The 15,683-nt window shown below is 34.0% G+C and overlaps 2 protein-coding genes across 2 annotated transcripts; one reads left to right on the forward strand and one right to left on the reverse strand.

Annotated features, from left to right (window-relative positions):
• Positions 1-2,456: 2,456 nt before the first annotated feature.
• Positions 2,457-7,730, reverse strand: LOC145597700 (binding partner of ACD11 1-like). The gene is made up of 5 exons (XM_081653932.1): positions 7,606-7,730; positions 5,277-5,380; positions 5,127-5,202; positions 3,436-3,519; positions 2,457-3,341 (listed from the first exon to the last, which is right to left on the reverse strand). The coding sequence occupies exons 1-5, from the start codon at positions 7,609-7,611 to the stop codon at positions 2,736-2,738; spliced, it is 876 nt and encodes a 291-aa protein (XP_081510058.1). The 5' UTR covers positions 7,612-7,730; the 3' UTR covers positions 2,457-2,735.
• Positions 7,731-9,912: 2,182 nt separating this feature from the next.
• LOC145599373 (syntaxin-22-like) lies at positions 9,913-15,408 on the forward strand. The gene is made up of 7 exons (XM_081655763.1): positions 9,913-10,405; positions 12,504-12,597; positions 12,705-12,844; positions 13,099-13,173; positions 13,885-14,042; positions 14,121-14,221; positions 14,845-15,408. The coding sequence occupies exons 1-7, from the start codon at positions 10,215-10,217 to the stop codon at positions 14,908-14,910; spliced, it is 825 nt and encodes a 274-aa protein (XP_081511889.1). The 5' UTR covers positions 9,913-10,214; the 3' UTR covers positions 14,911-15,408.
• The last annotated feature ends 275 nt before the right edge of the window (positions 15,409-15,683 follow it).

A 15,683-nucleotide genomic window follows, 5' to 3' on the forward strand; every position in this document is an offset into this window, starting at 1 on the left:
TCCATATATCATAAGATGAGGAACTTGATCTATGATGATCAAGGATGGACAACTTCTAGTAGAAAATGCATATCTAGAGAATTCTTGACACAGAATATCATCACATCACCGTCATATTCAACGCCATATACAAGTATATATATGTGCGACTTGGGCACATATTGTAAAAAGAAAGCAATACAAAAACAAGATAAGAAGCCACACATACACAAAGAGCCACACACAAATATACGAATAACCTTATTGTAAACCTCCAAAGTCATATTATAATACAAAGCCAAAAGGAAATGGAATAAAAGTGTTCATCGGGATATAAAATCGTGTGTTCGTTTGATAATCACAAATCCAAAAGGAAATGGAATAAAAGTGTTCATCGTTATATAAAATCGTGTGTTCGTTTATATCAATTATCTTGTCAATTATAATTTTCGTTCATATTTCTCGATCAATACATATCTTCACCACTGCTGCGCACCCGACATTTCCTAACAACCTAAACTTTATTTATCTAGTTTATTTTATTTTTCTATCGGGATATGTCTTTCAAAAGTTAAAAAACCTGCAAGTTACAAGTAAACATAAAAACCCTAATTACTACATACTTATTTTCATTGCTGATCTCATCCAACATGACTCTAACAATGAACTTCCAAACATGGGTTTGAGTATTACTGAAATTAATATGGAGTAAACCAGAGGAAAATGACTTTTTTCAATATTGTAGAAAATTCGATTTAGTAATTTGACTTTTTTTTTGTTTGAAAAAAAATAAAAATTTTCGTGTAAACTATGTTACATAATTAGAAGCTGTTAAAGAAACTTAATCAAAAACTTAAGGGCTTGTTTGGCATCATTTTTTGGTTTTCAGTTTCCTGTTTTTTTTTTTTTTGAAAACTAAAAACCAAAAACAGGAAACAAGAAAAATGTGTTTCCACTCTTTTGTTGTCAGTTTTCAAAATTATCATGATTTTATTAAGTCTAAATATTTTTTGATCCATTATGTGACATATGTAATATACTTTTAAAAAACAAAAAACAGAAAACCACAGCGATGCCAAACGAACCCTAAACTAATGGTTATATATTTTATACTCTATGAGAACCATTAAAAACAATTACATAATGAGACACATCTAGGTTTGACAATATACTTTCAACACAATGTATCATATCAACACTTCTATGATTAATCACGCTTCAACTCGTATTTCTTCAAGAGGTATCGAAGGGTACCAAACCTTAGGCAAAACCCTACGACAAGTAGGACAAGAGTAATTTCCATAAAACCAAGGGATCATGCAAGCCTCATGAAATTTGTGACCACATTGCTTCAAAACCCACTTATTATTAGACTCTACTCCTTTGAGTCCTTTCTCATCCCTCTTTCTTTTACGAGTGTTGTTCTGTTTGTCTATTTTCTCCAAGCAAATCACGCATACAGTGCAATTCTTGCTCACTTCCTTTATCTTTTGTTCGTCTACAATAACTACCACTTCATCCAATTCAACAGTTTTGTGGTCATAACTATGTGTTATTGTGGCTGGTTCAAAAACACGGCGGTAGAGTTCTAAGAGGTGAACAACTATGAACGCAAACAATGCAAAGAGAAACAATACCACATATGCTTGACTTACATAGTAATCCACAGCATTGGAGTAGAGATTTTCACTATCCATGTTTGATTGGATAGCAAAATAGCAAGGGTGAGAAAATTTAATACAAGATTTTTTTTTTATTTTATTTTTTTTTTTTTTTTTTTTTTTTTTTTTTTTTTTTTTATAAAATAATACGGAATATATTTCTAGGCAAGAAACTTATGGGCACTTGTATTAATTGACTTTGGTGGATTATTTAAAGATAACTGATTTTATAAGATTAAGTTTGCTAATCCTAATTGAGGTTGGTTTCCTTAGATTATTTAAGGCAACTAAATATTAGAAGAGTGTCTGTAACAAAATAGAAGCTTGTTAGAATAGTTGTTTTGCAATAGACTTAAACTTTCAAAAGTTAGAAGTGTTTCAAATTTTCAACATTTAGCATCATTTTTGTTCTTAAATTTTTGGTAATTTCATAATTTGATCCATTATGCGATTATTGTAATGCTATTTTCAAGACTTCGCCCACTTATGCATAGTAAAAAGAAGAGAGAAGTTGTTAGTACATTTCTATTTACAATTCAAATAGAGAACATTTTTTGACTCTGAAGTATTTTTTTAGTCCATAATTTATTTAAATTTAAAGGTAAGTGTTTTTTTTTTTTTTCTTTTTTGAAACAAGTTTCAAAGAGCAATAATGTTTTGATATAAATAATACGAAGTATTAAACTCAAAATGCCAAACACTTATAAAAATTAGTCTAAAAGAGAGTATTCATCCGAATTCTGACATATAAGGCTGTAACTCTGTAAGTACATCTCACAAGTTTCTCTTTCCCAATCAGGATTTTCCTTTATAATGGAGAAACAAAGTTGAGTGCTTGTCTATAAAGAAGAAAGCTCGATTTACACTTAAATATAAGTAAAACATAACTATCCCCAAAACAAAAAGACTGACCAATACCATCAAAATGTTAAGTCCAGCAGCGTGCAAACAACAGATGGTAAAGACCCAGAAATAGTTGAATATCCACTTATAAAGTGAGTTTCGTTTACACTGGTTACTACTGAAAGTAGAGGCAATAACCATGATAACAGGTAAACAGTTCTTGGGTCAAAAATATATACAATGAGGCACATCTTAAAGGATCAAACCTTGCACTGGCTCAGGCTTTGTAGGTTGTTTCTCACTCGGGGAAGAATCCTTGGGTGATGATGAAGACTTAGGGGATGATGGAGCCTTGGGGGAGTCAGATTCTGATAGATGGACCTGAGCAAAGTCGTCCACCATTTTCCTCTTCTGCTCATCTTCCGCCATTCCAACTTTCTCTATCGTCTTCTGCCCAACTTCACCGGCTGCTTTTGTCACCCTGCTGAAAGCCCCAGTTACCCAGGTGGTACCAGTAAGCACATAGCGGTTCTTCATTATAGCAGACCCTGCAGTGCTGACTTTTTCTTCAGCAACAGCTAATGCTGATTTTGTTTTCTCAGAAACCTGGAATTTCTGATCCATCTCCTTCACTTTGTTGTTGACTGCAGAAGTACCCATGCTAATCTTCTCCGTAAGACCAATCTTCTGGTCAAGAGATGCAATTTTGGTAGAGGCTGTTGAAGTAAGCTGATGCTTCTCATCTAAGGATTTTGCCTTGCCAACTGCATCTTTCCCTAAGATAAAGCCCTTGGCTAGCATGCTGGTAACGACATCCTCTGCCTTTCGCAGAGCACCTTGAGCACCTCCAGGGGCATCCTGTAAATTTTGCCAACCAAAAATTAATATTGGGAAAAGCTCAAATCATTCAGATGGGACAAAATAAATTTTGAAATCACGAGCATTTTCTTACAGCTGGTGGTGCTAAAGCAGCGGGAGGCAACTCGTAGTCTGGATCCAAAGTTATTGTCACTGTCTTTTCAGCTATTGTTGCTCCCTGGCACAAAAACAAATTGGTTAGAAGAAGACGTCAATAACACAAGCAGACCGCTTCAAGTGACTGAATTAAAATGCCAGATATGAAATGCATCAATGCCTACAAGTAACCTCGTAGTCACAATGTCACATGGGCATCCAGTAAAATAATGATACCAAATATAAACTAACTCCCCAACTGAAATAAAATAAAAAAATTGAGGAACTAAAAGTAGGGAGGAACACTAGTACTTTATAAAGTGAACCAGTTTGTGGATTTATTATGGTAATCTAACGCCAGTATATAATGCATTAATGCTTATGGTGAATTCCCTACTGTAAGAAAAATAGTCAAAAGCAGAAAGAAAAATTCATTGAAAACTACTACTGTGAGTACTGTCCAAGGAAAGAAGAACATCAGCACAAAGCTAAGCATATCATGTGACAAATAAATAACCAACTGCAGCATTACCAGGTTGATTTTAAAATCATACCCAAGAAAAAAGAGTACCTAAAGGTTCTATGACTTCTGTCAATGGTGAGAATAACAGAATATTCATACAGGAGTCACACATTGGTGATAATCACGTGTGCTGTCATTAAATTCACTAAATACATGCACACGATATCTGGAGGATACCGATAGCATGCTACTATCCTAGTAGGCTAGTATCAGCAAGGAAGTTACAATTAAAGCACATAAATTCGGTGACCGAGATAACTCTTGATTAGAACTAATAGACTAAGAACTAACAAATCTTACTCACAATTTTAAAAAAAAAAAAAAATACGGAGTATAAATATTTTTCTAAAAAAAAATTACAACTAACAAAAAAAAAAATAAGAATAAGGATCTCAACAGTAAAATCGAGGTAGAAATCAGCTGGGGGTTTTGATATATTTATTTTTTACTAGAATCACCAGATATGGAGTATATATATGATTTGGAATGCTGCTATGAAACTAATAACAAAAATAATAAAAGGACAAAGGATTCTTATAAAGCATGCTCTCTTTGGATGAACCACATAGAACTGGATCGAAACTGTGGAGGCATGAAGCAGTGTAATTGTGGTCTTATACAGTTATTGTACCAGGTTATAGGTAAAGCATATACAAGTAGCAAGGAATTAAAACCATTAACATGCATGCAAATGGGAAAAAGAGAGGAACATGAAACAAAAGACAAAAGCAACCAGGACCCCAGGCAGTATATCATATAGAAGTTTACACCATTAAAGAGAGAGAGACAAAGTCAAATGTACAAAGCTCCTTGCTCTATAAAAGATCACAGAAGGATATTAACATTGATACCAAATTTACTTGGTTTTTGCAATATGGCAATTAATGCACCATGCACACAAACAACTCAAGAGTCATACTAGGGAACAGTTAGCTTTGGATCAAAATTTACACTCTACCTCATATGCAAACATCAGAATACACTATGCATATTCAACTTCGAGATCCATCATACACTACCAGTAACATATAACTCACAGTTCGTCAGCATTTATTTACTCCAAGAGTGTCACAACATTACAGCCAAAACAGAGATAGGAGATTTTATATGTTCTGCTAATATATTTCTAGAATGTCTAGATAATCTAGCATAATCAAGGATATTACCGTAAGCAAAACAGCAGTTTCGGCTCCTTGTGAGTCATTAAAGGTAACATAGGCAGTTTGGGATTCTTCATTTTCACTGCAAAAGTACACAAATTCATATTGTGCATAAACTAACCACGACCCAAAAGTTAAAGGTGAATGAAAATCTACCTCTTCATCTCCAAATATACGATGTCACCGGAAAAAGAAAAGAACTCCTTGAGCTCTCGCTCAGATGCCTTAAGAGAAACATTGCTGACTTTAACAGTCTTAGCCTGAAATGAAAGAGATAATAATACAAGTTAACATCTTTTTCATATTTTTTAGAAGAAAGGTTATGTGCAATGATCATACTCCAGGATGACACTTATGCCAAAAATGCATGAGTATCACATGGTCTACAACACTCCAAAGGATATCTAAAGACAAAAATGAGAGAATTAACACCAAAACTAATTTCTTCTTGTTTTCCCTTTAGGAGTATATCATAATTAAAGTGAATAAAGATTTAAACTTGCAACTAGGAACACAATTGCATCAAAGATGTCTTGTAGGCTTTTAACACCACCGCATTCTCAAGAAAAACAAGTTAGTTTCTCAAATCTCAATCCCCAATACTCAACTGGATATAATGATAAAAACAAATTTAACACAGAAGGAGTGATACCCTGCTGGGCAAGTGGCCTCTCACAAATAGATTCATGTAATGCAATAAACATCAATACAAGCAATATTGCTCAACCACTTAAAACAGCACCTTGACACCATGCCATCAAGAAAACCGCAAACTTATTTCCTAATGGACATTTATTGGCAAAAGACGGCACATGAAAACCATGTAAAGTTTCAAGCTAAGCAGTCACCTACACTTAAAAAACTGCACAACGCCTTCATTTAGTCAGAATATTAAAATGACAATGGTTCAATACGACTGCATATGAAGAATTTCTAGCTAAAACAAGGCGGTAGCTGTTATTTAGTGTGTGTGTGTGCACAACTATGCATGGATAGAAGGGGAAGGTTTGTTTGCTAAAACTATTGTCTTAAGGAAACACATACGGTGATACAGTTCTTAACTAGCATCTCTAAGTTCAAAATGTCCCTCCATTGATATTTTTTACAAGGTCAACCAATAGAAAAAAGGAGCACAACTTTGAGTGAAGAAAGCATAACACAACCATTTTTGTTCTGTTTCACCTCATCTTCAATCAATCACATTTATAATTAATTTTTCTTTTCTCTTTTTTATAATTTTATATGAAAACCATGTAAAGTTTCAAGCTAAGCATTCACCTACACTAAAAAAACTGCACAACGCCTTCATTTAGTCTGAATAGTAAAATGACAATGGTTCAATACGACTGCATACGAAGAATTTCCAGCTAAAACAAGGCGGTAGATGTTTTTTAGTGTGTGTGCACAACTATGCGTGTATAGAAGGTTAAGGCTTATTTGCTAAAACGATTGTCTTTAGAAAACACTTACAATTCTTAACTAGCATCTCAAAGTTCAAAATTTCCCTCAATTAATATTTTATACAAGGTCAACCATTAGAAAAAAGGAGCACAACTTGGCGTGAAGAAAGCATAAACACAACCATTTATGTTCTGGTGCTTTCACCTCATCTTCAATCAATCACATTTATAATTAATTTTTCTTCTCTTTTTTATAATTTTATATATATATATATTTTTTTTTTTTTTTTGAGTGAACCTTTCATAAATCACAAAAAAAATTTGTTATATTTGATTACAATAAATTTCCTGCAAATGTGAAGATAATAATTAAGTCTCAGGATAATTAAAACAAGCATAGCTTGGTCTAGTGACAGGAGCTCCATTTAATGACCTTGAGGTCCCAAGTTCGAGTTAGTGACCGTAACCAAGTTCGAGTTTGACCTTCCCAAAGCTCCAATGGTTTACACTCGCCATTAGGCTGGGCTTAATCCTAAATATCGAATGGGAAGGCTCAGGCCCATACGCCATACATGTCAAAAATGATAAAATCAAGCTCATTTCTATCTTTTAAACGTAAACCTGACTACTTCTATCAAATGGGCAACAAAATTAATCAATTGATGTTGATCAGCTAAACTAAATCAATCAATAATGAGCAAAAGCATATGTTATGATTCAATTAAAAGTGACGATATTTATTTCCCATATTTTAATTTGGTAGGTAAATTGATTAATTGCAAATTTTCCAACATTACATGATATTTTGTATTTTTATAAACACAACCTAGTCAAACAAAACAAAACCAATGACATTTCTCCAATACTACAAATCAACCAGAAGAAATCACACATTCACACAAACAACAACAAAGAAACGAATCTAAATAATTTCAGATCTAACAATAACGAACGAACAAATTTCAAAAAAAAAAAAAAACGCAATACAAAAAACGACGAAAATAATCGAAACAAAAGCAATAATTATAAGAAAATTAAAATTAAGAAAGAATGAAGAGAGAGAAAAAGGATGAATGAAAACTTACCGACATTTTTGAAACAGAGGAAAGAAATAGGAGGTTTTAGAGAGAGAAAATGCAATGGAAGAGGAGAGAGAAAGAGAAGGGGGAGTTTTGAAGAAGAAGAATATGAATTGAAGGGGAGGCTGAATAAAGGTTTAGTTTTGCCGGCGAGTGAAGCACGTGAGTTGTGGGTGGGGGGTTCACTTTTTCCATTAAGCACGATCGAACGAGAATTTTTTTATTTTTTTATTTTTTTTTTTAATTAATTGCGTAATTAATAAACGGTTTAGGAGTAATTATGGAAGGGTATTTTAATTTAATATCCGTAATAATACCGTAAGAATAAAATCTACGACACGCGGTTACAAAAAAGGGTGGGATTGGACCTACCTTTTGTTTCATCTTTTTCTTCTTTTTAGTTTTTACAGTCTTGTTTGAATACTTGTCTTTTGTCTTCATCTCTATTTTACTGACATGGTTACTTACTTTTAAGTGCATTTTCAGCTAATTTTTAAAGAATTTAATTGATGAGGTATTAGGCAGAGAAACACCTTCTTGACTTGAATTCATAAATTGTATGGTAATATGGTATGACTACATGAATACAAAAGTCAAAAATGGAGTTTCTTTTTTTTTGACAAGGAAAAAAAAAAAGGAGTTTCTTACAAGAGCGATAATACAAAATTTGTTTATATGACAAATTACTTTCCTTTGGTCGTTAGTTCTTAATTTATGACTTTATTTCATCCACATACATACATTGTATGAACTTAAGGCTTGTTCATATTTATTGAACTGAACTAAACTGAACTGAACTGAATTGCTTATGAGAGAAGGAAAGTAGAAACTGAGTTGAACTAAATTGAACTTAAATGAACTGAAATTAAGCTGAAGTGAATAGACTCTTAGTTAAACTATACGAAGTATTATTTTTTTTGTAACTGTTTATCAATGTTAGTTCATGTATATGGCATATGGGTAATGGGTCAATGAACTTGACATGCAAGCTCAAAGCCTCCACTTGCATATAGCTGATTAAGAAATTGGGCTTCTTGTCAGCTCATGAACTTAATCAACCTTATGGATCACTCTAAGTCTATGGTTGGTTTATCTTAACTTAATTTCATAACCACTACAAATTAGAAATAATTGTTACCACTTATAAGGCATTTATATATGTTATTAATTTAAAGCATGTTAAAATTAAGGCTTCGTTTGGCATCATTGTGGTTTTCTGTTTTTTGGTTTTTTATTTTTCAAAATCATATAATATATGTCATATAATGGTTCAAAAATTAGTCATACTTATCAAAATCATGATAATTTTGAAAACTGACAACAGAAAAGTGGAATCACCTATTTCTTGTTTCCTGTTTTTGGTTTTTGGTTTTCAAAAAAACTGAAGACAAAAAACAAAAAACAATGCCAAACAAGCCCTAAGCTTTTTGTTTAATTGTATGTATACCGAACATTGCCCATAATAGTTATTTTGTTAGTGTGGTCATTCACTCATTTGTATGTACACTGGACACTGCCCATAATAGCTATAAGCTATAAGGTTTATGTAGAGCACTTTGTGATAGTTTTAGGTTGAAATTTGTTCAATTCCACCATTATTTTATTGAACTTACTTGAACAATAAAGATGTTGTGTATCACGTTAAATAAACCCTAAAATCAAAATTATACTAGCACAAACATCCTATACTAACCCGCAAGGAATTGGCTCAAAACTACAGATTCATCCAACCCAAAAACTCAACCCACCAATCTATTCGATGCACGCACATTTTACATAGTAGCTCTCCCCCAATAAACCCTAACTAAACTAAGCATGACAAAATTGACACATGTCAAATTACCTATTTATTTGATCCAAAATTCTTAATTTGAAACCCCAAGTAAACTTTACTCGAAATTAGACTACCCAACTTTGACATAATTTAATCTGATCCAACTCAACTCGAATGTGCTAGCTATTTCATTTTAATACGCATATCTACATTAAAAATTAACAATGATCTAATTAACCCAAACAATAATAACATAGACCGTATTCAAATGATCCAAATTCCACTTCTGAATTTATATACCTACTTCAAACTTGAGCTCGACTTGTTATTAACAAATGACTCACAACATCCCAAACAAATCTTATAAATACAACTGTGTATTGTCACATTATGCAACTTGAATTTCAAATACTCTTAAAACACAAACACACCAAACAATTTGTAGCCAACTGAGTTAGTTGAATTACAAAATTCACAAACTCTCCACTACACGACAGATGTCATGATCTAGTTGGATTACAAAACTCACAAACTCCCCACATTCATGCCACGTGTAACTCCGCGGGTCCACGTAAGACCTGGCTTCACCTGGCCGGCGGGAACCCCTCAATATTCCACAATTAATTAAAAAATTAAAAAAATAAAACCCTTTTCACATTCTTCATCTTCTTCAACTTCCTCAATTATCGCAACTTTTTCCTGCAATTCTGAAAAAGTTTTCCCAGAATTTCCGATCCTTTTTTTTTTGGTATTTTTATCAAATCCCCCAAATTATTTCCTTGTTTGGGAGGATTGATTGAAGAGGAAAAAGGGGAAATTGGGGAGGAGAGAGAAAATCGAGATGAGCTTCCAAGATCTTGAAGCGGGTCGTCGGCCATTGGCGTCGAGACGTGATTTGATAAATGCAAAGCAAGACTCAACTCAGTCCGTCGCTTCTGGAATCTTCCAGATTAATACCGCTGTTTCTTCTTTTCAACGCCTTGTTAATACCCTTGGCACCCCCAAAGACACCCTTCAACTTCGTGAAAAACTGTATGTCTTCTCATTTTACCCTCAATTTTGGTTCATTTTGTGGTATTTTTGATGTGTTGTTATTTGATGTAATGTATTTTGGTCAAACTTTGGGGAATTGCCGTTTTGATTTTGTAAATTGGGTTATTTTGTGGTTAATATTGCTGGGGTTTGTGTGAATTATGATGGGTTTTGTGTTAATTTTTCTGGGTTTAGCTCTTTTTAAGGTTTGATTCCTTTAGTTAGGTTTTATGCTGTGCAATTCTGTGAGTTTTGTGGTAATTTGGCTAGGTTAAGGCGTTAAGTTCAATGTGAATTTTGGTTGGTTATATTTGTAATGGTTTATTAATTTGCTGAGGAAAAGAGAGAATTTCGCCGATGAACAGGCGATTCTGCTGTCACTTTTACTGGTTTTTGTTGTAATTTGTATGGATTATGCTCTTTATCTGGTTATGGTGTATTGTGCCATTGTTGGTTGCTATGCTATCAGTTGAAACATGTGAAATGTGTGATGTTGTTGTGAAATGGTTAGGATTTGTCGGTTGAGCACTTGAGCTATGGCAGGGTTTGTGATGTTGTGGTTATTAGAATCAGCTCTCTTACTTGCAAAAACACACTCTTACGGGCGAACTTGATTCCTTAGTTTTTGGCAAACAAGTTTGTTATTCTAGGACCTTGGGGGGTTACAACTTACAAGGTAACTTGATTGGATGAACTTCGGTAGGTGAGATTTTGGTTTCATCCGTCGGTTAATTAAATATGATTATGAGTTGAGGAGCTCCTTTTGCATGAACCAATTCAGGGGTTGGTTGGAATTAGTGAGTTTCTACAGTTACATGTTGTGGCTTGTGTGATGGATCTAGTAATAATGGGTGTGAGTTAGTTGATTTATTCTTGCAGAGGCAATTTTATAGAAGTTATGATATTTGGCGTTGACCTAGAATTTTAGTTGCTTGGAAAGCATGATTGAGGTTGTGTTAACTGTTAAGTGCTTAAGTCTGGTTTAAAGAAAGATACATTGCTGCCACTCAGATTTATTGTTTTACGTAACGGAAACCTAGACTCCTAGAGCTACGATTCCATTCGTAGTGATTCATGTGGGATTCAGATGGTTGAATTGCAATGTTTGGCTGCTGAGGCAACAGATTTTTTCCTTGTCTCAAGTGGATACTCATCGAGGTTCACTGCGCTTGCTTTTCTTGTTGACCGTAACTCTTTTTATTCATCTTAAAAACCTGCGAGGATAATAATTTAAGGCATCTGTAGATTCCTTACATGGTTTACAAGGCTGGTTGATCTAGAAACTTATAAGGATACTATTAATTTATTAGCACATACTGGATAATTTATTTACTAGACTAGGCGAAATGAATGGAGAAATGCTGCTCATTTCAACTTTATTAAGCATGAAATTGCTTTACCCTTGATTCATGCATTTGGAGTATTTACTTGTTTATTTTTGTAAAAGATGATGCTAAGGGCCTTAGGCTAATTTTGGTTCAACTTATTTTGTGTGTCATTAATATGTTTGAACTTATTTGAAATTATCTGATTTTTTCTGAAAAAAAAATTTTATTTTGTTTGAAATTGTCTTATATTTGTGTGATTTTGTCTGAAACTGTTTGAAAAAAAGAAAGTTTGCACATTTTTCATTATTTAGCAATTCAGGTGTAGGATTGTGCTGCTTCTCCTCTTTGTTTCTTCTGTAATGTTAAAATATCATCAAAATGGTAGTCCTACAATCCTCTGTTTTTGGGATTGAATGGATGTGAGGATTGACAAAGTAACTATGCCTGGGGACCATAGAGACTAGTCAAACTACTAGATTCGTTCTATATGCCAATTATGCCATCATGTACACTGTCTCTGCTTCTTTGGTTTTGCACTGATTTTCTTTTGGTACTGTTCTAGTTTTCTGAACAGTTGAATGTAAAATTTACTTTCAGCTATCTCTTGATACTAATGGGAGGTTGAGACTAGTCCTATTTTTAAAACTTTTCTACAATATGTGGGCTATTTCTCAATATATAGCATGACTTGGCCTCCTTCACTGTTTACAAGTGACTGTGCTTTTCATTTTGAATTAGTCTTCTCTGAACTTTTTTCATCCTGTTAATAGCCACAAAACAAGGTTACATATTGGGCAATTAGTAAAGGACACTTCAGCTAAACTCAAGCAAGCAAGTGAGACTGATCATGACAGTAATATCAGTGTAAGTTTATTTTCTACACTTCAGGTTCTTTGAGTGTGTTCCTTCCTTAATGGGTTATTTACACTCTTCTGAGCCAAAATTTGGTTTTACTCGTTTCATGTATTTAGGCAAACAAGAAGATAGCTGATGCTAAACTTGCAAAAGATTTCCAAGCAGTTTTGAAGGAGTTCCAGAAGGCTCAACGTCTTGCAGCAGAGCGGGAAACAGCATATACCCCTTTTGTTCCTCAGGCTGTTCTTCCTTCTAGGTACTTAATGTTTTTGTCAAATTGCATGTTTACTACTTGCATGGCATTCAGATATTACGCCTAAGTAATAGTAGCTATTGTCATTTTTTCATTTTTGTTTCATGCTTTCTAGTTTGCTGTAAACAAAGACAAGAACTTTTTCTACTGTCCACTGATCTTATATTTTACTGACTGCCTTTTGTTTTAGCTACTTGTTGCTTGTAATAAAAAATTACACTGATGACTAAACTAGTGTTCTTTGCCTTCTGTTGTAGTTACACAGCTAGTGAAGTTGATGTGAATTCAGATAAGACACCGGAGCAGCGAGCTCTTCTTGTGGAAGCTAGAAGGTGAAGATCCACTTTTAAATTTGTGTTAATCTAAATGCTTATTCTTTTATTACAGCTGCCAAATTCTTATTTCAGGATTTTAAGTAGTACTATTACCTGGTTCTAGTACCTTGATATTTCTTTCATTTGGTAATATAGTTATGGGAATTATCATGGGTTTTGATGTAATTTATTGAATGATTACTTGAAAAGTTGCCAGTTGTCATTGTTTAGTCATTGGATTGTATATAACAATAAGATTCTCTGACATCAGGTTGGGTTTATTGCCTATAGTAGTCTGTCTAGTTTTAAAGTCTGTACCCAGCATCATGCCAGTATCCTCGTATTAATATATTTCATCACAACCCTCAAAATGACTTGAAAATTTTAAAAGGAGAAAAACAATTTCTCTGGCAGGAGTTGTTAGATGTGAGTTTTTCAAGAGAGGGTACTGATGAAGTCCTTGCAAGTTGCAACATGTACACCGAAAATTTCCCTCTGGGTATGCTGTCAAGCATCATCTGATTTTGCAAGTCTGCCTTCGCTACAACATAACATAGGATTGTCAATTGTCATGAATCATGATATCATACTAAAAAAGCGACTTATCATAGTTGTTGCATGGATGAAGCATTAAATTAATGTTTAATGAATTGCTATGAATCATAAAGTATGAAGTAAAAAACAGCCACTTAGTTGCCCGATGACCTAAACTTTCTTGGTGTCGTGCAGACAAGATGTGTTACTGTTGGACAATGAGATATCTTTTAATGAAGCTGTCATTGAGGAAAGAGAGCAAGGAATACAGGAAATTCAGCAGCAAATTGGTGAGGTAAATGAGATCTTCAAAGACCTTGCAGTGCTTGTCCACGATCAAGGAGCTATGATTGGTAAGTTGTCTGCTACTGCTTACCATTGAATAGGGATACAATGTGTTATAGGATTAATATAATGATTCTTTTGCACAGATGATATTGGGTCCAATGTTGAGAATGCTCATGCTGCCACTGCGCAGGCGAGATCCCATCTCGGAAAGGCATCCAAAACCCAGAGATCGAATTCATCACTGGTGCGTTGTGTTTTCACTAATGATGTTCATTTGTTTTGACTGTCCAGGCTATATTCCTTGTTGCTTATGAATGAATTTCTAGATTTTTGAACAAATATATAGTTAATTGATGGATCATACTTGAACGTCAATCGTCATCCAACATATTTAACAGCTGCTCTTGGGTGAGACAAGTTTTACACTAAGTGGGTGAAGTGTGCTTTGTGCAACAATTCACCCCTTATGTGGCATATTTTTATTATTTTGTCACCTTTAAACAATATAGCAAATCGCCCATTAACAAAATACAAGTAAGTAATTGCTCCTCAATTATAGAAAAAACCACCCTATTATTATACAAGTCACCCCTTAAGCAGTTTAAGGCACCACTCAACAATACAATTCACCCTCAACAATATAATCAGTAGCCCTAACACTGGCTAATTGCATCGAAGTGTTGTGGTGAGACTAAATTTTTTTTTCTTTTTCGCTTTAGCTAATATGAGTTTACCTTGTCCTTTAGGATACATCTTATCAATCAGCAAGTGGGGATTGTCACATATACATTTCTTGTGCATTTATAAAGTCTTTATATTGTTTTCTCGTCTTCTCATTTTCTGATGACAATTGTTTATTGAATGCAGACCTGCTTGCTCTTGGTAATCTTTGCGATCGTTCTCCTGATTGTTCTTATAGTCATTGTAGCATAAGGAGGAAGGAGTGTAACATTTTCTCTTTGCATGAGCTGAAAAGGTTTCTTGTTTGGAGAGATTAAAAGTTTCCATTCTCTCTTCCTTTTCTTCCCCATGTTGCCTTGTATGTATGGTTGTTGGAAGCAGGGACACAAGAAAGGCTGTGAGACTGTGTTATGCTATCAATTGCAGGCTTAGGTGATTGTTGCAACACTTTCAGGTCGCTTGGCGTGTAAACTGGATGCAGGGGAGATTTTGAGCTGTTTCTAGTTGAATTTGGTTGGGTTGTCTATGTAATCTGTAAGTTGTGACTTGCTGTCCAACTACATCTCTCTGTTTTATCATCCTTTCAGTTTAATTCATAATTCTTTTTTTGCTATCTTTCCTTTAAAAAAAAAAAAAAAGAAAAAAGGTCCGTGTTATTTGGCTGAAAATTTCTTGTCAAATTGTCTATTTTTTGGGATTGGCTTGTGCGGATGCATATAATTTCTCTGTATTTTTACTTGAAGAGTGTCACATGAAGTGAGAGACTTTTTTTCGCAGTATCGCTGGTCAGTTTATATCTGAACCTTTGTTAGTTTGTTACTACATGTAATCAACATTATGTTGCATCTCTTTGGTTGCATAACCCTGTTGACATTGTATAAATGTATCATAAGCAAGTGTAAAGGTATAAAATGTAGCAGATTTATCGCTCATTAGTCTCCTTAACCATCTTACACATAATATCATCAAACACTTTGTGGCCTTCTCCTTCATACCAATTTTATGGTGTGAGTTGTTTGTAATAA

The sequence above is a fragment of the Chenopodium album genome, chromosome 20 (genome assembly GCF_948465745.1).
Source record: "Chenopodium album chromosome 20, dcCheAlbu1.1, whole genome shotgun sequence".
NCBI classification, from domain to species: Eukaryota; Viridiplantae; Streptophyta; class Magnoliopsida; order Caryophyllales; family Amaranthaceae; genus Chenopodium; species Chenopodium album.